General features: G+C 47.4%; 1 protein-coding gene across 1 annotated transcript in view; it reads left to right on the top strand.

Annotated features, from left to right (window-relative positions):
* Positions 1-21,943, top strand: part of Cds1 (CDP-diacylglycerol synthase 1) — a 56,482-nt gene extending 34,539 nt beyond the window's left edge. The window contains exons 6-13 of the mRNA XM_052198911.1: positions 4,104-4,162; positions 6,031-6,113; positions 7,425-7,512; positions 10,480-10,548; positions 12,300-12,452; positions 13,429-13,548; positions 15,509-15,612; positions 19,355-21,943. Of these exons, the coding sequence (XP_052054871.1) occupies positions 4,104-4,162; positions 6,031-6,113; positions 7,425-7,512; positions 10,480-10,548; positions 12,300-12,452; positions 13,429-13,548; positions 15,509-15,612; positions 19,355-19,484 (806 nt within the window). The 3' untranslated portion in view covers positions 19,485-21,943. The remainder of the gene's footprint in view (positions 1-4,103; positions 4,163-6,030; positions 6,114-7,424; positions 7,513-10,479; positions 10,549-12,299; positions 12,453-13,428; positions 13,549-15,508; positions 15,613-19,354) is intronic.
* The last annotated feature ends 1,273 nt before the right edge of the window (positions 21,944-23,216 follow it).

Genomic DNA, 23,216 nt, shown 5'->3' with positions numbered 1-23,216 from the left:
CTGCCCTCCTCTGCTGAGCGTTAGTCAGCAGAATGCCCCACAGCCATGTCCGCAAGCCAGTGCGAAGAAGGCAGTTCCTCAGTTAACTGACCCTCTTCCCAGGTAGGTCTGCTTTATGTCAAGTTGACAAAAAAGATAGCCAGCCTATCCAGTGAATACTGTTGCTAGTAGTTAAGTAACAAAGCCTATGATTTTAATGGAAAATATGGCTGTGCAAATATTCTTTGCTAGTTAAGAGAAAGGTGTGAATGTAGATCCAGATGTATAAAGTATATTTTCTCTAGCGTTGTTAAGATATAAGGTGTATACACTCTTATGTTTTAAGCATAAAATATTCACACAGTCATGTAGTTGTGAATGCTGATTTCATGTCAACTTTTAAAAAGAATGTTTTTAAAAAGAATCTAGCTTTAGATGAACTTGCTGTCTCAGTCACTGTTCTGTTGCTGTGACGGAGACCCCATGACCAAGGGAACCCTGATTAACTTAGGGGCTGGCTTACAGTTTCAGAGACCTAGTCCGTTATCATCATGGCTGGTGGCTTGGTGGCTTGGTGGTGTGCATAGCACTGGAGCAGGAGCTGAGAACTTCATTCTGGTCTACAGGCTGGAGGCAGGCAGGGTGGAGGGAGAGGGTGCTTTTGAAATGACAAAGCCCATCCTCTGTGACACACTTCCTCCAATAAGGTTGCACCTTCTAATCCTTCTAATCCTTTCATTCAGTGCTTCTCCCTGGTGAATAAGCATTCAAATACAGGAGCCTGTGAGGGCCACTCTTACTCAATCGGACACTTCCTTCCCTGACATTAGAGATGTGTGTGGTCCTGATGTGTTTGGTTCTTGAGTAACTGTGGCCTGTAGGTGAAAATGGATAAGATGTCAATAGGAGAGTATGGAATGATTCTGCTGATCATTTTGTTTGGTAGATTTTAGTGTGAATGACTCATAGTTGACGCTATCCAAAAGTTCCCGAGGTCTTGCCAGGGGACTGAGGGGTGTACTCGGGCAGAGAGGTAGGCCCGGCAGCACCGGCCCGCCTCTGCCTGGTCCCCAGTAGCCTTTGAATCCAGCCCTGTGGGCCTGCAGCTTCGACCACAGGGCAGCAGTGCACAGTGGAACAGAGGGCCCATTAGTGTTTGAACTGCAAGTATATCTACCTGCTATGGGAGGTGTTTCAACCTCATCTCTGCCATTGTAATAAACCACCCCCAAAGCAACTTTGGGGAGAAAGGGTTCATGTTAGCTCTCAATTCTAGGTCAGTGCATTGTTGCAGGGAAGTTAAGTCAGGGACTTGAAGCAACTGGTCATGTCACAGTCAGGAGCAGAGAGAGGATGCCCGCCTGTCAGCTTGTGCTCTGCCTCCTCTCCACACCGTCCACCATGTCCACCATCCACTCAACATGAGGCAGCCAGCCCCACAGGTGTGCTCACGGGCCAGCCTGATCTAGAAAACAGCTGCGTTCTCTATTCAAGTGGTTGTACATTGTGTCAGGTTGACAATTAAAAACAGCCATTTTAGTTTATGGTCTTGGAGTGGAGCATTGTTATCATAGTGGCACAAGGTCATTTAAACTGCATCGTACACACACACACACACACACACATGCTCACTTGTGAGCTACATGATTTTCTTTGACTTTGTCAAGGATCTTTAGTGTTTTTATCCCCTCCGTTTCCTTCCCACAGCACATTTTGCCCATCCCCCTCCATAGTACCTGGGACCCATAATCCCCATCTCTAGAGCTCCTTCTCCCCGCCACCCCTCCCCACTTTCCTGGTTTCTGCAGTTACTTCAGATGGCGTCCTCATATCTGAACACTGGAGCAGGCATCCGTAGGTAGAACAGCGTGTGGCATTTGTCTTTCTGGGCATATGCCAAGGGGGTGGTCTAGCCGGGTCATAGGGTAGATCTGACTTTGGCTTTTTGAGAACTCTCCACACTGATTTCCAGAGCGGCTGCGCCAGTTTGCAGTTCTGTCAACAAAGAATGGGGTCCACTTTCCCACAGCCTCTCCCACAGCCTTTCCCACAGCCTCACTGGTATTAGCTGTGGACTCTTTTCTTGGCCTTAGCCTTTCTGCTGGGGTAAGATGAGACCTCAAAGCAATTTTAATTTGCATTTTCCTGATTGCAAAGGATGCTGGCGGCATTTGAAGATATCTCTTAGCATTTTTATTTCTTTTGAGAACTCTCTGTTCAGGTCTTTTGCTCAGTTCTTAACTGGGTCATTTATTTTCTTGATCGTTTTGTGAAATCTTATAAATTCTGGGTATTGATCATTTATTGGGTGCATAGCTGTCAAATATCCTCCCCTCTGCAGGCTACCTGTATCCTGTAGGTACTGCCGACTGAGTACCTTCTAGGAGTTTCAGCGTTTCAGGGTCTACACAGAGGTCTTTGATCCATTTTGAATTGATTTAGTACAGTGTGATAGATGTGTCTCCAGTTCGATCCTTCTATATATATAGTCATCTATGAATTTGAGGAGTTGAGGGGGAGGGGAGGGAAGGAAAATAATACACATTCATATAAAAGTCTTAATAAAGAAATAAAGAAAACATAAACCTAGTCATCACAACAGGAAAGTTTAAAATGAGACTTTTAAAATCATGTGACCATGCAGTTGGAACAGCACGGACTCCATGTCCTCAGCCTCTCTCTTTCACCCGCGTTCTCTCTACCTCCACTCCTGAGCGCTGTTTCAGCTTTTGGACATCTCTACCAAAGAGTGCTCTCTTACTGGCTTCGCAGTTCAGTGAGCAGTTTACTCTGCAGATGACAGATAGGACATAGGAACAGTGGCCAGTACCCCCTGCCCTTATTCTGCCATAATCCTTACTCGTGGACATTTAAAATCAGTCTTCTAAAACAGACAGAGGCGGCTGCCGCTTGTTTCTCTGCCCCAAGGAGAGATGCACCCTGGGTTATGCTGCCCCGTGAACCGAGTGCAATGATGTGAAAGCTAGCATTTAGCTCACGTGCCGTCGGTCAGTTGATTCAATTTTTGTGAAGATTCACGCTGATCCCATTGCAGAACTCATGTGGTCTCAGCCTCTGAGCCCAGTTAGACTCGCTTTGTGCATTTTCAGGATCCGCCTCTGCTAGAACACACATCTCTACAAAGTTACGGTGTTCTGAGCAAGCCTCGCATTGTGTTAATATATGATTAGGGGCTTTCACTGAATTGGGCAACTGCAATATGTCCTCATTGTACTAAGTGTCTGTGACGGAGTCATAACTCAGACACTGGGATGAGACACTTGAGAGCATGATACTGCATTATTCTATGGGTCTGAGATACTTCAAGTCATTCTTAGTCTGAGTTCCTATGGAACGGCGTGACTTGAGGGCAGGAGCATCGAAACATTTCTTTTCATCCTGTGGTCCTCAGTCCTCCTTTGTTAAGTGGGCATGATGGTGGGTAGCTACGTCAAGGACACTGGAAAGATGGAGTTAATACGTACGGACGCTTAGACAGGAGCTGGGGACATACCGTGTTTAATGGGCATTAGCTGCTATAATAGTTGTAGACCTTAAACATACTCTGTAATACTCTCAATCAATTGACATCTTAATGTGGTAGGAGCTGCTGAACTGAAGATGGAGAACAGGGCCCTTCCCATGCTAGGCAGACACTCTACCACTGACCTACCAGCCTGCCCTTGATGTAGTGATAATTTAAGATATTTTCCAAGCCAGGCGTGGTGGCGCACGTCCATAATCCCAGCACTTGGGAGGCAGAGGCAAGCAGATTTCTGAGTTCAAGGCCAGCCTGGTCTACAGAGTGAGTTCCAGGACAGCCAGGGCTACACAGAGAAACCCTGTCTCAAAAAACCAAAAAAAAAAAAAAATATATATATATATATATATATATATATATATATATTTCCAGCTTGCATGTTAGCAAGGGACTAATTCATTTAATTGTGATTAATTTTTTATAAGTTTAATTTAATTGTGATTAAATTGTGATTGAATTTTTTTCCCCCATGGAATATATCAGGTGCTTTAGAGATTTCAGAATGCAGGAAACAGTTGGGGGAGGGGCTTGTGGCTCCCATGCTGGATGTACACTCACGTGCACGCCTTCTGTCCTTGAGCAGGTTTCTGCATGTTTGTCCTGAGCTTGGTGAAGAAGCACTACCGACTGCAGTTCTACATGGTGTGTATCTGCCTCTCTCCGAGCCTTCGCTCCTCCTCTCCCTGCGCTTGAGAGACAATGTCAGGCAAGCCTTGCCTGAGCCTGGAGAATTTTTCATTTTTTCCCTCTGTGTTCGTTACATACAAAATACTGGAGGTGAAAGGGTTTGGGGAATTAAAGTTACATCAGTTCCTGAAGTGTTATTGAAACAGTCAAAAAAAATTTTTTTTTGAAAGACAAAAACCAATGTAAATGGTCTGTTCGAATTCTCTAGTTGTGGGAATTCATCTCTGGGACAGTCTAGAACCTGGGAAGCGTCTGCTGTGCGGTCGGTTTTGTGGTGGTTGACTTTGAACCCCCCCTCCCCGCCAACCCACCGACACGAGCCCCCGGCAGAGTGGGCGCCTTTGTGGCAGTCGTGGTCAGCCACAGGTGCTCGCTGCCCTGAGAGTCTCTGTTGGGTGCAGAAAAGCGGTCTGCTTCCTAAGATCCGTTACTGCACACAGTGCCTTTTTCGTTTTCCTAAAGCAGACAGGCCGTAAGTCTGAAGTCCAATGCAGCACTGAGGGTTTGCAAACCCAGAGTCAGGGGCTTATTCAGACTGGGTCACTCTTCCCACTTGGGCTTTTCCCTAAGGAAACATTCTACAAGTTATTACTGCTAAGAAAGTTGTAATATTTCCTAAATTTCTAATTTCAGGGGATCCTATAGTAAAATTGTTAATGAAACCTAAAAACCGGCAGGACAGATTGAAGATAATGAAGTCTCCTCTTAGGAACTGGTTCTAGGGCCACTGTGATCAGCAAGTGCTATGCACGCCAGAGTCCTTGTGGTTCTGTACGGCCCGCTTGCACCCTCTCGTGCTCATAAAATCATTTTAGTTAATTCTAAGACTTAACACAGTCAAGTCCTATGTGGTGACTAAGGACAAGGAGACAGGTCTGTGCATTCGATCATGTGTCCGTGCGGCTCCTGAATTTGTGGGCACAGGACTTACGGGCCACAGAGGGCCAACTATAAAATGTTGTCTATTGGAAAAAAATGTATTTTAAGTATAAAATACTTGTTTCTTTTAAATGTATGCCAGTAGAATAGAAGAAACCAACCAGCATAAAATAACTTGCTGAAATGAGAAATGGCTCTTGAAGGGTAAATAAAAACTTGAATTGTTTGAATTCATAATTGCCAATCAAAAATTTCAGATGAATGCATAGAATTATGACTGCTTTTGGCTCACAGTCTGCCATAGTAATTGTGCTAAAAGTGACTGAAGTCGCTGTCTCTCAGGCTGAGGGACACAGGCTGAGGAGGGGTGTCAAGGCTGCTGGGTGAGGGACACAGCAGAGGGCTTTGGAACATTGAAAGTGCATAATGTCATTGAACAGACCTGAGAAGGTCCACTTCCAGTATGAGAAGATGGACTGGAAGGACAGCGAATCCAGAGAGTTTTCATCCCTTAAAGCTAGAAATAACTCTTTGCAAGGAGAGGTTGTCACAGTAAACCCAGGGAAGAAAGTCCCCTCGGGGTGTTCCTGGAGCAGTCAGTCACCAGCATCGCTCTCCACAGCAACTGTAGCTGCTCAGTCATCTATGTGGATCGATCCACTCTGTGTTTTCAGAATGTAATAGTATATCTCACTGGACTCAGCCTTCCACATTGATCTGTACTATCTGTAATATAGGGGTTTGCCCGACAGTTCCGTGCTTTGGGGTTCCAGTAGGCAGTAGAAGAGTGGAATTACTAACTGCACTTGTTTTGCTTGTATGACCTTATCTTACAAATTCCGACCAGAAGTCATGGCAGAAAATGTGTGTTTCAAAACTGCTCTTGCTCCTTGGCCGCCCGCCGAGCTGCGTTGCTAACCCTTGTGTTGTTGGGCTATTAACAGTTCGCATGGACGCACGTCACTTTACTGATAACCGTCACTCAGTCACATCTTGTCATCCAAAATCTGTTTGAAGGCATGATATGGTAAGGGACTGTGCTGTATGATGCTGCATTCCGTGTTTATGTCCTGCCTTTTAAACCCCTAACACCGGGCAATAGCTCTCCAGTTCCCACTACAGCGTACCACTTGGTACTTCCCAGGAAATTACTGAATTTTACTGTTTGACAACCTAGCATAAAATGCTTCATTAATAACTGGAATCATTTAGTTCCAACTAAAATGCAGGAAGTCTTTCTCAAGACCAAGTCACATTTTCAGCTGCTAATCCCAATGTTACTTAAAAAAACAGAAAGCCAAGGAAGGATGTTATTTACACAGACTGCAGAAAGTATGGACAGTTGGCCTTCGGAACGAGGGCTGGAGAAATGTCTTTTCCCGTGACGTTGGGTGGGGACTTTTTCACGGGTGGGAAGAAGCAGGCTTCTAGCCTGTTACTTGCCTCTGAGCTCCTCAGCACTGGGCTTTGCAGGTCAGAAAGCATTTTTATTAAAGTTATCCAATTTAATAATTAGAAGTGAGCTGGAATGGAGAGAAGGCTTACGAGGTTCTGTGCAGTGAAAACAACCCCTCTGCCCCTCGGCGGGAACATCACCAGTTAGAAACTTTTGTAGCTAATTGGATTCCACTTAGCTCCAGGATAGGTTTTAGTCCCTGACAGTTTCCCAAATGTGCATGTGTCTGTGTAAACATTTAATTCTAATTTAGGGACAGATGTCCTATAAAACCTTTCAATTGAAGGAGGAGTGTTGCTTATATAAATAGGTTCTGCAGAGTTTGACAGAGTCATAGGCTAAGATAGAAAGAATTGAAATTAATATTTTTTCCTAAAGGAGACTTTGGCATTAAGAGCTTAGAGTAACCAACTTGGCAGTGCTGGTGCAAGCCTTTAATTCCAGCACTTGGGAGGCAGAGGCAGGCTGATTTCTGAGTTCGAGGCCAGCCTCATCTACAGAGTGAGTTCCAGGACAGCCAGGGCTACACAGAGAAACCCTGTCTCAGAAAACCAAAAAAAAAAAGGGCTTGGGGTAAACTCACCACTTTATTCTCTGCCTGCACACGTGTCTTGTTCTGAATTCCACTACAGCAATTGGCTGTTCAGTATTTTCCTTAGCCGCACGCTCTTAGCATCTTAGTTTAATGATAGATTTCGAGCTGTTTCCTGACTAAATGAGTGAGCTCCTTTTGGTATTTTCTGTTTCTCCTGGGCTTTGCCATGTACTGTGCTCTGTGTGTCCCCCTGTGTGATCTGAAGGCTTACCATGTGGGCTGAGCTGTGAACCGGGTAAGTGTCTGCTGTTTAACCGTGTGCACCTCTCTCTGCTAATGTTTTAAAGGTTCCTTGTTCCCATATCGAGCGTCATCTGCAATGACATCACGGCTTACCTTTTCGGATTTTTTTTTGGAAGAACCCCTTTAATTAAGGTAATGGAAAATGCCAGAAGGAAGCCAAGGCCGAGGGAGGGGCACACCCATTGGCATATTTGCACACTTGCTTTGCCCATAGCAGCTCACTGCAGGGCAGTGAGATGCCTTCTTGGAGTCCCTCTGAGTTTGCTATTGTTCATGCGGTTGGGTCCTCTGTGGGCGCTGGCCTCCTGTCACCTCATCTCCCTGCTGGTTTCTCCTCTCCTGCACCCCCCCCTCACTCCTCACCCCTTCCCAGTAGCCCCGGTCAGCCCTGGCTCTGCTCAAGCCACTGTCCCTTCCTTCATTAGACCTCCCAAAGGAGCAAGGCACACACCCTTGCACCAAGGTAGCCAAGGTCATCTAAAAATAACCCTGGAGGGGCTAAAGCGAAGAGGAGAGCTTAAGGCTGGGGGGGGGGGAGTGTCTGTCGACCGCCCTTTGCCTCAGATTTAGTTCTGTTTATGGACAGTGGAGGCAAGGACATGAATTAACTTACTCAGATCTTATTTGGGGGGCAAGAAAGAAGCAAGTTCTTAAGAAAAATCCAAGCTTTTCCTAGTACTGATTTAATAAAAAAATAAAAATAAAAAAAATTTTTTTGAGATAGGATTTCTCTGTGTAGGCCTGGCTGTCCTAGAATCCACTCTGTAAGACCAGGCTGGTCTCGAACACACAGGTAGATCCACCTGCCTCTGCCTCCTGAGTGCTGGACCAAAAGGTGGGCACCACTATCACCTGGTTTGATTTTTTTTTTTTTTGATTTGGTTTTTTTGTTTGTTTGTTTTTTGTTTTTTGTTTTTTGTTTTTTGTTTTTTGTTTTTCAAGACAGGGTTTCTCTGTGTGGTCCTGGCTGTCCTGGAACTCACTCTGTATACCAGGCTGGCCTCGAACTCAGAGATCCGCCTGCCTCTGCCTCCCAGAGTGCCAGGATTACAGGCGTGCGCCACTATCGCCCAGTGATTTTTTTTTTTAAAGAGCTTTTTATGTTGGGGCTTCACCAGGAGTCAGTTTCCATCCTGAGCAGAGTGTTTGGTGGGATTCTCACAAATGTTCTCCTTGGCGGAAAGTTGAGCGGTTCTGGAGGAAGCAGGGGCCACTGTTGGATAATGGCCCCAAGCTGCTGAGCAGGGTGAGGAGGAGGTGCAGTGTCCTGGGGGTTGTGGGTAGCCTCCCCTCAGAGCACCTCAGCTCATCAGCAACCCTCTTGTGGGCGGCCAGCCACGCAGAACCAGGCTGAGCTACGGGGCTGCTGGCATGCAAGGGGTGCATCTCTGACATGTCTCTAAAGCTTCTGCACCAGAACAAGTGAGCATGCCCACAAGCTGTAAACTAACATGCCGCCAGGGAGACTGCGTGCCTTGCAGGAGTCCCAGGGACTGGCTCTGAATACCTTTCAAGTGATTTCACCAGAGGAGATTATTCATATGACACACCCAGAAGATTGAGCAATTATCTGGTGATCTGCTATGAGTCAGCTAGAAGCTTTCTTAAGTCATCAGCAGATACTTTAAGTCCACCTGACAGCACTGATAAAGACACTGGATTATCCCAGGAGAAGGGGCGTTGGCACCTTCTCTGGCAGAATTGTTACCAGGTTTGTTAGGCTGCCTGCTAGTTTAGCTTTGAGGTGTCTCAGCTTAAAGGTTAAGAACTCTATCAGGAGCTCAGGTAGCTTGGGCTGTGACCCATTCCTTCCCTGAGAGTTAGTGCTGTCCCTCGGGCTCCCTTGACACAGCCTTTTGTTTGTTTTAATATTTATTTATTTATTATATGTAAGTACACTGTAGCTATCTTCAGACACTCCAGAAGAGAATGTTAGATCTCATTGTGAGATGGTTGTGAGCCACCATGTGGTTGCTGGGATTTGAACTCAGGACCTTCGGAAAAGCAGTCAGTGCTCTTAACCACTGAGCCATCTCAGCCCTTGGCACAGCCATTTTAATTCCTAACTTCCATGGGCAGGTCTGGGCTTTTAAGACCACAGACTCCAATCACCTCCAGATTTTAAAATTTGGGAGGAAAAACAAGGTTTAAGGTAGACCATCAGTAATCACTGATACTCACAGAAGACCCTGTCAGAGGTTTATGCATCAAAGTAAAGTGCCAAGGTAAATAATACTGTGAGAGTTTGTTATTCAGCACACACACACACACACACATACGCACACGCACAAGCTAATTTGGGGCTGTGAATATTTCATTTCAGAAGGAAATCTCATATACATTGCATATTAGGACTGAGGTGAACATGTGGGTACCAGTTTGTAAACTCAGGACTTGAGAGGCTGAGGCAGGAAGATTGCAAACTCTAGACCAGAATGGGCTACACCGTGGGACCCTGCCCCCAACCTACCTGCCCAAGACAAGCCAACCCGGAGTGTTCTGGTGCCTGGGCCCTGCTGTGTTCCTTCTGTCCTTTGACCAGGAGTGGGGCAGCTCTGATGGTGTGCACTCGGGACAGCTAACAACCTTCCTCCAAGAGGAGCGTGCAAGTCATGAGAAAAGGATTTCAGTATTGAATTTATAGCCCTCTGAGATACAGGAAAGAGAAAGGACTTAAGGCCATTTAACTGGAATGAATAGATATTCATAATACATCTCTCTCACCCCCCCCCACACACACACACACTAGGGCCTGTTCTGCATTAAATGTTCTCCAAGACACTTGCTCAGGTAGATCATGACCATACAGTGAGCAGGTGGAGTTTTACATTGTTGGATTAGAGAAGAGAAGGCCGGACAGTGGTGGCACACACCGTTAGCCCCTGCGCTCAGGAGGCAGACGCAGATAGGTCTCTAGGAATTTGAGACCAGCCTAGTGTACAGAGCACGTTCCAGCAGGACAGTCAGGGCTCTGTCAGACAAACCCTGCTCAGGAGTGGGGAAAGGTACAAGGCGCTGGGGGAACCTCGTAGAGGCCTTTGCATTCCCAGGTTTGCACGTGTACTGACTCCTCGCCCCCATCTTGTTTGGCCTCTATAGCTGTCTCCGAAGAAGACCTGGGAAGGATTCATTGGCGGTTTCTTCTCCACAGTCATATTTGGATTCATTGTGAGTTTTATTAGGATTTTAATTATATTTATATTCTGAAGCATGTTAGATTTTAGCCTTTTCTAAACCTACAAAATCACAAAATGCTAGTCATATTTTTGTTAAAACTTACTAAATGGGTGCCCATAGTCCGTCATTCTCTGTGTTTTGATTAGTGTGGTCTTCTCTGATGACCCCCTCTTCTGCTGCCTAAAGAAGCAGCCTTCTGTGATGAGAGGTGAGAACCACACTTACCTGTGGGCATCGGCACAAGCTGGCACCCACTAATACATCAACAGTTCGACCCCCACCACACTTACCTGTGGGCATCGGTATAGGCTGGCACCCACCACACTTACCTGTGGGCATCGGCACAGGCTGGCACCCACCACACTTACCTGTGGGCATCGGCACAGGCTGGCACCCACCAATACATCAACAGTTCGACCCCCACCACACTTACCTGTGGGCATCGGCACAGGCTGGCACCCACTAATACATCAACAGTTCAACCCCCACACCTTAGACTCAGGGAACATCACTGAAGGGGTGGGGAGGGGTGTGATTGTGAGAACCAGAAGACCAGAGCTATAAGACCCTGTCAGATTTTAAGATGAGTCCCTGAAAACTGATACAAGATGATATAACATTCATGTAGTTGATATAAAGTATCACATCTAAACACAGTGTAATCACACCCCTCTATTAAATTCATAAACATAATTCATTCTCAATGAAGATGCTAATAAAATTTGGGATGAAAAAACAAGGTTTGAGATAGACCATCAGTAATCACTGATACTCGCAGAAGACCCTGTCTGAGGGTTATGCATCAAAAGTGCCGAGGTAAATAATACTGTGAGAGTTTGTTATTCAGAAATATGAGCTAGTCCTTAAAACGTAACATACAGCCAGGTGAGAAATGGGTTGTTTGGAGGCCTGGCAGTTACCTGTCCCTAGCATCGCACTGGGTTTTCTGCTGTTCTTTAGCAGAAGGACAACGAGGTGAGTGGCTGGAGGAGAACTGAAGGTAACCTTTGGTTTGGCAACTTAAATGAACAGGAAGGTGTCTTATAAATCCCCTGTTTCCATGGCTGAGGCCAGGAGACTTTAAAAACTGTTGTGGGCGCCCTGGCTGGTAAGGGACAATGACACCTTTCACCTGTACCACTGTGCACCATTTGCTTAGTGACTTTGTATCAGCTGATGAGATCAGTATGAGCCTGTATGCAGCAAGGCCCCGCGCATCCTGTGTCTTTATAATCCACTTCTTTACTGCATCTCCCTAGCTCTCTGCTAAGAGCTACTGTGTGGACTTTGAAAAGTAAGGTCTTGGGCTGACAGGATGGCTCTGCAGGTAAGAGCAGATCCTGGAGACTCGAGTCTGATCACCAGAGTCCACTTAAAAGGCGAACGAGAAAGCTGACTCCACAGAGCCGTTCCAGGCACGCGCGTGTGCGCGCACACACAGACACACAGACACACACACACACACTCAGAGCAGTAAGAAGATAAACTGGAGAGTAAGATCTCCTCTAATGCGCTTTGAAGACTGCGCCAGCCCTGCCCCCTTCTTAGGAGACCTCACAACTTTCAAAAATTCTTACATTCTCTAAAGGTCTTTGAAGGCCTTTCCTGGGACCATCCTGATCTTCTGATTTTGTAAATACGTAGCCATTGCTAATGCAAGGACACGCTGGCATCTGGCACTGTCCTTGGTGACACATGCTCCCTTCCTGGGTATTGTCTCTAAATCCTGCTGTGCTCTCCAGGCTGCCTATGTGTTGTCCAAGTACCAGTACTTTGTGTGCCCGGTGGAATACCGAAGTGATGTCAACTCCTTCGTGACGGAGTGTGAGCCCTCAGACCTGTTCCAGCTTCAGAATTACTCCCTTCCTCCATTTCTGCAGGCAGTGCTGAACCGGGTAAGACAAGCGCCCCGTTAACACTGTTTAGAGCTGCTGTTCGAGGGTGAGCTGCCTTTTAAAGTGAACTTTTGATCATTAAAAAAAAAAAAAGATAAAGAAGTGGATTGTGTGTTTATCATCTTCTTAAACATCATCAAATGGGAGTTAACATTCTAGAGCATTTGTATGTCTGTATACTAGGAATTTATATAATGATTTAAATACCAATAGCAATTTAGTTTGTGGTGTCAAAGTGTTTTAAAACATTTAAAAATAAATATGTAGCCCAGGCTAGCCTTCAACTTAAGGTATTCCCATGACAGCCTCTAGAGGGCTGGGATAACAGGTTCACACCACCACCCCTTGATAGTATTTTTTTAAAAGAATTATTTATTTGCCTTATGTATATGAGTAGCTGTCTTCAGACACTCCAGAAGAGGGCACTGGATCCTATAACAGATGGTTGTGAGCCACCATGTGGGTGCTGGAAATTGAACTCAGGGCCTCTGGAAGAGCAGTCAGTGCTCTTAACTGCTGAGCCATCTCTCTAACCCACCTTGATAGTATTTTAAGAAACTGATTTCTATGTGACTCCATAGCTTTCAACTTAGTTTTGGTGAGAAATACAACTTTTTATTATTTTCATCATTTGAAACTAAATTGTTATATAAAATTAAAATAAGTCCTATAAGAGCAAAGAACTATGGCCAGAAGAGCAGCAGATGTTGGAGCGAGCTCTAGTGTAGGCCTTCCACACAGCTGAGCTAGAATCCCACAGTTGTGCCAGGCGTGACAGGGAGGGGTGGGTGTAGGGCAGGGAGTTGGTCCAGCATGAGACTGCGGTGATGACGGCCCGGCCCGTGATCTTCAAAGCTTGGGAAGTCAACAAAACTGTGGCCTGCCTTGGCTTGCCATGTCTGCAGAGGTCCCTGGGTTCTGAGGCACGAGTGAGTGCAGGGTTAACGAACAGGCCTCTCTGCTTCTTCCTCCTCAGGAGACGGTGAGCTTGTACCCCTTCCAGATACACAGCATTGCCCTGTCAACGTTCGCCTCACTGATCGGCCCCTTTGGAGGCTTCTTCGCCAGTGGGTTCAAAAGAGCTTTCAAAATCAAGGTGCGTTTTTACATTCTTCCCTGTGTTGTCATTGGGATGTCGTCCACACCATCCCTGAGATGTGTTTTGGCCTCCAGACATGCTGCCTGCCTGGTCTGAGTGTATTCTCCTTTTGGTAGGGCTGTCTTGGCCATATTTGTTCATTTTGAAGTGTGTTAGCCTCTTCTGGAAATGGAATGCCCGTCATTGCTGCTATGAACGCAGCCCTGACATCTCAAATCTGTCCACGTGTCTTCTCTTCGCAGCTTAGCATTTCCCAGTCTCCTGAAGGGGCTCTACAGAGGAGCTTTTTTTTGGGGGGGGGGTTGGGGGGAGAGCTCTCATCCTGCTGGCTAGAGAGCATTCCAGACTTGGTGATGTCAAGCTGTGAAGACCATTCCTCTACCACAGCATCTCCTCTCCAACTCTGCTGCATAAAGCTTGCCCCACAGATATGTCCATGAATGTCTCACTAAAACTTTGTTAGTAAGGCATGCTTGTAGGCTACATTTGGTTAGTGGGTTCTGGTGGGATGATTCTGGGCCAGAAACTCACAGCTCTTCTATGCTTTAGAGGAGCCGGGACATCCTAAAGTGATGTCATCCTGGTCCTCTGCCCTTACCATGTTAAGGTGGAATTGGCTCCTGCCCTAAGGGCTAGCGTGCTGTTGAAGATGTGGCCAGGGAAGGTAGCTCTGGGGAGCTGCCATTGGGGCTGAGATCTGATGAGGGTGAGTCTTACAGAGAGGACTGAAGAAGACAGTTGAAGCGAGTGCAAGGAGGGGGTGACTTATCTAGTGCAAGAGGGGTCACTTATCAAGTGCAAGGAGAGGGTGACTTATCTAGTGCAAGACGGGTCACTTATCAAGTGCAAGGAGGGGGCGACTTTGTCAAAGTGTGGAGCAAGGGCGGAGCGGCTGTGTTAGAGAACAGTTGAGAACACTGTGTTTGGAAACCTGACCACACAGGCCTTAGGCTGACCAGGGAAACACGAACTCAAGGAGCCTCTGAACCTACAGGGTCTCTGGCCTCGATCGAGATGCTTCCTCCTGCAGGGGGGGGGTGCGGGGGGGGGGCGGGAAGCTGTCCAGTCTGGTGACAACTGAGGCTCCATGGGTGACTGCCTGAAAGAGTGGGACCGGCTGCAGTGGCTCCCTCACGCTTCAGTGAGCAGAGATGGAGGACATGAGTTGGCAACAATTAGTCACGGAGCTTCCCGGGAACTGTTTTAAATGGAGACTAGGTATTTAGAATGCCGTTCTAAAAAAAGTCTCTGCGGGTTCTCACTGAAGGGAGAGAGGTTTTCTTTCCACCTCTGAAGGTGCAGCTGCTGTTGAGTCTTGTACATTAGGTGCCCCAGTGTGCTGGAAGTCTCCTCACCCCTCCTCCCTGGGCTTCCGGCAGCAGTGCCTCTGCAGATCGAGTTTCCAGAAGCCTTGTTCCCATCATGTCGCCTTGCCTCTCTGCTGTCGCCTTGCCTCTCTGCGGGCTGTTTGGTGGACAGATGCTCTCAGTGAGCCAGATGCATTGCTTCTGTTTGTACCTCAGTGCTTGAAAAAGACTGTTTATCACTGGGGTGTTCCAGAGCCTTTGTCAAGCCGAAATCAGAAGCGCTTGGGCATATGTGAAACACCAGGGCAGCCCCCATACAGTGCACGGCCATGCGGGGGCAGAGGCGGTCATGAAATTAGAGAAGGAGAGTTGATAGGCTTTCTACTTAAAATGTTATTAATGAGGAAAAGAGCCAGACTTAATATTTAGTGTTATTTCAACGCTGAGGGCCAGTTCAGAAATTATTAAACAGTGGGTGGAGATTTTTTAAAAAAATGTTTTAATCTGTTGGTTGTATTCTAATGGATTTGTATTTGTTGGGAAAATGAATAGTAAAGTTGTTTTCCTTATAAGGTGTATAACATGAAACAACATTAATATAAGAGAGTTTGGCAGAGGTGATCGTTCTGCATGTCTGTCTGTTTCTGCAGGACTTCGCGAACACTATTCCTGGGCACGGCGGGATAATGGACAGGTTCGACTGTCAGTATCTGATGGCGACGTTCGTGCACGTGTACATCACCAGCTTCATCAGGTGCCGCCTGACACAGGGCCGGTCGCTCTGAGAGCGACTGTCTCTGCCAGCTGCCGATTATCAAGTCAAGATAAACGGAACCATAGCTCTACATAGGGGGTTTCGATCTCACTGTTTTTAAAGCATTCGGGCAGTCTAAAGGTAGTCAGTCTCCCCCTCGGTTGTTAGCAGGGCTCGATTAAAAGACCCAGCTAACATGCCTTGTGCTGGTTCAAAGTCTAAGCAGTTAGCCATTCTGACTGGTGTGAGGTAGAATCTCAGGCTCGTTTTGATTTGCATTTTTCTGATGATTAAGGATGTTGAACATTTCTTTAGGTGCTTCTCAGCCATCCGGTATTCCTCAGTTGATAATTCTTTGTTTAGCTCTGTACCCCATTTTAAATAGGGTTATTTGGTTCTCTGGGGTCTAATTTCTTGAGTTCTTTGTATACATTGGATATTAGCCCTCTGTTGGATGTAGGATTTGTAAAGATCTTTTCCGAGTCTGTTGGTTGCCATTTTTTCCTATTGACAGTGTCCTTTGCCTTACAGAAACTTTGTAGTTTTATGAGGTCCCATTTGTCAATTCTTGATCTTAGAGCATAAGCTATTGGTGTTCTGTTCAGGAAATTTTCCCCTGTGCCCATGTGCTCCAGGTTCTTCCCCACTTTCTCATCTATTAGTTTCAGTGTGTCTGGTTTTATGTGGAGGTCCTTGATCCACTTGGACTTGAGCTTTGTACAGGGAGATAAGAATGAATCGATTTGCATCCTTCTACAAGCTGATGTCCAGTTGACCCAGCCGCCCTAGCTGTGATTTTCAACCTTCTTATCTGGGACTATGAATTTCCTCTTGAATACCCTTTTGCTCTCTCCTATGCAGAACAGTGTGCACGGTTTCCAGTTCCTGCACCACTATCGTCCTTGGCACACTGGTTACTTAGGCATATATTGATTGATTTCCAAACAAATTGGGACGTTTTTGTTCCTCTGCCCTTACTGATGGTCACCTTAGTTCCAATGTGGTTGAAAGAAGCATCTTGTGCTGTAACTGTTAACTTTTGAAGCTTGCGTCATGGCCCACCACATCACCCCTTCTGGCACGTGCTGCGTCTACAGAGAGGTGATGGTCCCCCTGCAAGCTTGAGGTGTAACATTGTGTCTGGGGGACTCAGTAATTCTAAGTGCTAAGTGTGGTCATTTGAGTGGCAGGTGCTTGCTTTTGAGTGGCTGCAGGCCGCTCCTTTTCCTAGATGCAGGTGCGGTTAGCTCCCCTCCTCCGGGGTGGTTCTGCAGTGTATGACCCGCACTGCAGCCTCTCTGTGTCCCTCCTCGCCTAGTCACTGTACCACGGTCATCCTCACTGCTTCTCTCCAGCCGTCGCGTCCTATGTCAGGAGGGCTCCAGAGCTTCCTTTGGGGTTCACGTCCCCTTTCTCGATCTTTTTGTTTTTCACACCTTCTTCTCCTCATTTTTAGCAGTGTCTTTCTCTTCTGGTTATTTTATTTTTTTTCATGGCCCACACTGGCCATTTTTGTCTTTTTTCCATTGCATTTCCTTGTTGATAGATTTTGGAATTAGTAACTTAAATTCTAAATTTAATTTTTAAATCCCTAAAAAAACCACAAAAAAACCCTTTATTTTTCAGAAGACGGCAAGTTTCTAAGGCATTCATTCACATCTGTTGTTTTAAAAGACTCTCTCTTGCCCTGTCAGCAGCAGCATCAAGCTGAGCCACGCCCTGCCCTGCCCTGCCCTGCCCTGCGGCTGAAAGCAGATCCTTGACCTATTTGGATCCAGCTTTTGCTGACGTCACTTTCTGTGTAGCAGAGCTTGTGGGATGGTCCTCTCTCTGCCGCAGAGCTTGGGCAGCAGCTCCTCTTGTGCTGGGGAATATAACAAACCGAGCCAGGCAGTACTTTAAGTGGACTCTGGCTGTGCGAGGCGGGGCGCACGGCCACAGGTCCCCGCCAGCTTGCCTGGAGACCTGAAGGTGACCCACGGGGTGGCTGCCCTGTGCTACTGTGCAGCGGTTGTTGTAAGCCAAAGGTTTTCAGAGTCAGTTGTGCCTCTCTGTTCATCCCATTGTGATAACTCCACCAAAGATGTTGCTTCAGTGCTGGGAGGGGCAGCTCTTAGGATTCTATTTTAAAAGTTGGTATTAGAAATCATTTTCTTTCCTGTTGTTAGTGTGAGCTACCCTTTGTGGTTCATACACGGGATTTTTTTTTCCAGTTAGATCTCACCACTGTACACATACATGCTCCTCTGGAAGTGCACTGGGGAAGGTTTAATAACAATAATTATACACAGAGATTATGAGGTAGTAAGTCTTAGTGCTTTTTTGTTTTGTTTTTGGGGTGTGTGTGCACGTCTGTTTCTGTGTGTGTGTATCTGCATGTGTATTTGTTTGAGACTCTATCCCAGACTGACCTGGAACTTACTATGTAGCCCAAATCACAGTAATTCTTCTGTCTCAGCATGTCCAGTGCTAAGCTTACAGTTGTGAGCTACCGTGTCTGTGTGATTTCATAAAGCAGTGTTTTAGAATTGTACATATACGAGTATGTTGGGCTCTCCAGCCAGCCTGTGGGACTTTGTGTTCCCAAGACTGTGACCCGAATTACCAGAAGCCAGGGGGTGGGAGTCCTGCCTGGAATTCTCCAGCTCTTTACACCCCAGATGAGTTTGCATACTGCAGCCCTGCAGCAGGGTCTTGGAAGAGTGACCAAGGAGAGAGGGTGATGGGCTGGGGCACTGCCCAGCGTGGGTCACAGAGCTGCTCCCTGGCTCCTTCCTCCTGAGCGAACCACTGCAGCAGGTGAGCTCAGAGACCAGGGCTGCAGCCTGCACCTGCTCAGAGACCAGGGCTGCATCAGGTGAGCTCAGAGACCAGGGCTGCAGCAGGTGAGCTCAGAGACCAGGGCTGCAGCAGGTGAGCTCAGAGACCAGGGCTGCAGCAGGTGAGCTCAGAGACCAGGGCTGCAGCAGGTGAGCTCAGAGACCAGGGCTGCAGCAGGTGAGCTCAGAGACCAGGGCTGCAGCAGGTGAGCTCAGAGACCAGGGCTGTAGCAGGTGAGCTCAGAGACCAGGGCTGCAGCCTGCACCTGCTCAGAGACCAGGGCTGCAGCAGGTGAGCTCAGAGACCAGGACTGTAGCAGGTGAGCAGAGAGACCAGGGCTGCAGCAGGTGAGCTCAGAGACCAGGGCTGTAGCAGGTGAGCTCAGAGACCAGGCCTGCAGCCTGCAGCTTGGTTTCCCTGAGGCTTTGAAGACGGCCCTGACACCTGTGGTCCTCCGTCCCTGCTAGTGCTTTGGTGGAAGACTTTTGCATTTCGTCTCTCAGGTGAACAATCATAGTTCCCTGAGGGTATCTCTTCAACAAAGTACCTGACATGGTCTACAAGTCTCTCTGAGGCTAAAATTTCAAGTTTTGTTCATGTGCCTCCTTTTGGTTGGTCCTGTGTCCGCTGCTCTGAAGGTTTGTTCTCTATCAAGTTGCCCTTGAGAGAATGTCTGTAGACCTTAGATCTCTTCCTCCACGGACTATCTCCCCGCATCTCACGGCACAGCAGCCCAGGCCCTTTGCTACCTCTCGTGAGCGTGAGCAATGGACACTCCTGACACTCCGGATGCGATCTTAGGAAGAGCCGGCTCAGTTCTGTCAGGGCGGCTGCTCAGTGCTTAAGAATGGGTGCTTGGGAGCGTTGCTTACATAGCTTCTGTGCAGACTGTGTGACTGGGTCTTCTCTGTTTCATCACCAGGGGTCCGAATCCCAGCAAAGTGCTCCAACAGCTGCTAGTGCTTCAACCAGAACAGCAGCTAAATATCTACAGAACCCTGAAGATGCATCTCACCGAGAAAGGGATCCTGCAGGCCACCGTGAAGGTGTAGCCGCCCCGAGGGGAGAGGGCGGACTGCGGGGGGATGAGCTGCAGACCAGCTCTGACTGAAGTGCACTGAGCCAGCCTGGGGCTAAAAACTCAGTAGATTCAGGCTTTGCAGATACGAATGTTTCTTTCTCTGAAATTACTGTGAATATTTAACAAACACGTGATATAAAAAATGAGCGTGCAGCAGTCGCCCACCCATGAAAGATCCTGTACTTTTCTAAGATGTATTTTCCAATGTTAAGTTCTCTGCCCTCACTGGCCGGGTTCCCTGATTTAGAAGACGTGCATTTTAAAGAGTTAAACACTATCACCTGAGGAGGCCCTCTTAGGGTGGTGCGTGGCAGTGTGATCTTTTGCACAAACATTGACCTTTGCACCGGGAACTGCCTCTTTGTAGCTTGATGCCCCACAGGCAGGCATCGTGGGAAGTGAGGGCTCGGGGCTCCCTCCTCTAAGGATCTCAAGCATTTCTGAAGGGCTGAGTTAGATTAAAAAAGAAAGAAAAAGAGCGATTGTCCACTTTTTCCTCTCTTCTTTTTGTTTGTTCATAGTACTGGGGCAAGACCCCAGGGTCTGGTACGCACCAGGCAGGTGCCCCTCTCCTGGGCCCTGCCCAGGCTGGACTGCCCACCTTCAGAGAAATAGTCATCTGCCAAGGGGAAACACCCTGGCTTTAAGTAGTTTCAACATTCAGAAGCTAGAGGCTGAAGCTTACACCACTATTGATTTGTTTAAGAAGTTATCAGGATCTATTTCTGAGGAAACTTGTGGAGAAGCACCTAACCTCCTTCCTAAGAGACTCAGAGTGGTTCTGTGTGAGGAGCCTGCATGAGGCCCCTCCACCAGAAATACCTCACCAGGGACAGTAGTTCCATGAGTGATTTGGGGTGGTGGCTGAGCCCCAGCAGGCTGCCTGGGGTGAGGCACTGGAGCTGGGACCTGCCTCTCTCTGTACACCACACCTGCAAAGAGGAGAGTTTTCCCTAAAGGCCCAGCTCAGGGCCAGCCCGCTGCTGGTCATTCACCTCTGTCATATTGCACTTCCCCTCACCTCACGAAACCCAAGAATACAAATCTAGCAGAAACAATAGCCATGAAGGAGACAAGCACAGGAATGCCACACCTTCCCCGGGTGGGGAAGGCTAGCGGATCTGCTGCTGCTGCCTGCGCTCTGCAGCCACACTTAACCAAACGTCCCCGTCACCCCGCAGAGATGACCTAGTTCCCCAGCCGCAGCACCCAGAGAGGGAGCAGTGGAGGCACTGTAAGGGATAATTTGGCATTGAAAAGAGTAAATATTTTGTTTAATTTAGAAATGAGTTTGCCATGACACATTTCCTTCCCACTGAGATGTACCCAGGTTCTGAGGCTGAGCCGTAGCCATCACCAGCTCTCCACGCACGGGGTGTCTGCGGGAACATGGCAGACGCTATGGTCCTCAGTCCTCAGAGAAAACACCGCTGTTGGCCCCTGGGTGACTTGTGACCCTGGGCTGCATTCAGCCCGCATCCTCTGCATACAACTGACCCAGTGGAAGCCTGGTAGCCACCTTAGGTGATTCCCTCTCAGTCGGGCCACCGGGAGCTGATGTCAGCTGCCCCTGCTCTTGTTTGTCCCACACCCTGCCCCAGATGTCGACCATAAATGAGTTGCAGGCACCAAAGAGACCGAGGGAAACGGAGAACGGGCAGTTTGCAAAGGTAAAGGATGCTTGAGGACAAGGTGGTGGCTTCTTACCCACCATGTTGTCGCGGCGAGGGGTTGCGAGCAGAGTGCAAGAGCATTAATACATGTATTAAAAATCAATATACTTCTAAACAAAGGATGAAACCAGGACTATTTGGGGTTACAGTAAAAGCTTCCCACAAATAGATTTTTTTTTTAGAGCTGGGTGTACATTATGCCATATTAAAAACAAGTGAGTTCTTTAACAATGCTCCAGAGATGAGCATTCTAGCATACTTTTTATAGCGTGTATATTAAAGTGGACTATACTTTAGCAAACAATTATCATGAGAGCCAGACTCTGATCAGCGTTACATTTGCACTGGAAGAGCCTTCATCCAGTGGAGTGATGTGGTGGACAAATGACAACCAGGAAGGCCCTCCACAGCGGTCACCATCGATGGAAGAAAATTGCCGTTGGAACTGCCGCATGACCTCTTAGCCTTTGGGATGGTAATGTCTGAGAACGGGCATTCTCCCGAGTCTGTCTTACTGAAAACAGGGCATTCTCCCGAGTCTTACTTGTGGTTTCACACAGACAGTTGCTGTCTGAGATTAAAGGCTGCCCTTCCCTCCTTTGACCCTTCGCACTTTGAACAGAGGTCATGGCGACACCTGGTCTGATGAGAAGAAATGTCGTGACAATGTGGACATACTGTATAGGGTGAGAGTTTATGACATGTGTCAATCAGTCCTCTGAATCTTTTTACTGAAACTGGAATAGAAAAATAAACATTCAATGGTATTTTGACTTTGCAGTGCTGTTTTCTCACTAGAAGAGACACAATCTGTGAGCATTCGGCTTCTAGACACTTTGTCACACAGTGTCACCTACTGCTAAGGTGAACTTCATTGTCCCTGGCTGATCAGTCTCACATGAGGGGACCCTGACTGGGGTCCAGTGTGGGTTAGCTGCCTAGTCCTGCCTGCGCCTCCACTACTGCCCAACTCGAGTGGCAAAGGGTGGGCTGGTGCCGCAGAGCTGAAAGCTAGCTACTGCTTCAGCCGTGGCTGCTCTGGTGAGCTGACGTGTCTCTCAGATGGTAGACGGCCTCCCAACTTCAGTGGCGCAATCCTGGAATCCCCAGTCATCCATACAACACAGTGAGTCCCTATGGAAATAACTAGAGCTCACAGCTGTCAGCCCACTCAGACATGAGTAGACACCTCACAGTAGGGACGCACAGAGTGGAGACAGATGCAACCCCCAGGTTCATGGGAGATGGGGTACCACCTAGCGCCTTTGAGAATCTCCTTCCGCTGAAGCGTTGGCTCAGCGGTTAAGAGCACTGCTGCTCTTCTGGAGGTCCTGAGTTCAAATCCCAGAAACCACACGGTGGTTCACAACTATCTGTAATGGAATCGGATGTTCTCTTCTGGGGTGGCTGAAAACAACTACCATGTACCTACATATAATAAATCTTAAAAAAAAGAAAGAAAGAAAGAAAGAAAAATAGAGAATCTCGTCCCTTCCTGAACTTTCATGGATAAAAGGGTCTATGTATTTGGAAGCCTATGAAACTACTGCAAAGAAAATCAGGTCCAGACAATTCAAATCAGTGGCTATTCTGACGGCCTGGTGTCTTCAGGCACAGCTGTGGTGAGCTTTGCAGAATTTGCACATCTTTTGATAGTGTTCTCCAAAAGGAGTGGGGAGAATGGTTCCTGTTTCCTAACTTGTACGAAGGGCACAGAGAAAAGCCTTGAGGCAGCCGAGCTGTCCACATATGCAGGAGAAAGGAAGGCCACTCAGGAAGAACAGAACTCCCAAGCTTCTCTCCTTCCAAGCCTACAGGCCCGTGGGGCCTTTCTGCGAACTCTAGCCTCCTCTCCACTGGGTCCAACTGGGGCTCAGTGGGTTCAGATGGTTTTCTGTTCACGATCATGTGACTTTCAACCTTCAGTTGAGGGTCTAGAAGACTGCTAAGTTTAGGGAATATTCTTGAAAAAAAAAACCTAGTAAATACATTTTTCATTAGTTTGATAAGGTAAGATGGACTTCATTGGC

Source organism: Apodemus sylvaticus, chromosome 11 (genome assembly GCF_947179515.1).
Source record: "Apodemus sylvaticus chromosome 11, mApoSyl1.1, whole genome shotgun sequence".
NCBI lineage: Eukaryota > Metazoa > Chordata > Mammalia > Rodentia > Muridae > Apodemus > Apodemus sylvaticus.
The sequence above is the reverse complement of the archived record's forward strand: the minus strand, read 5'-3'. Positions and strand labels throughout refer to the sequence as shown.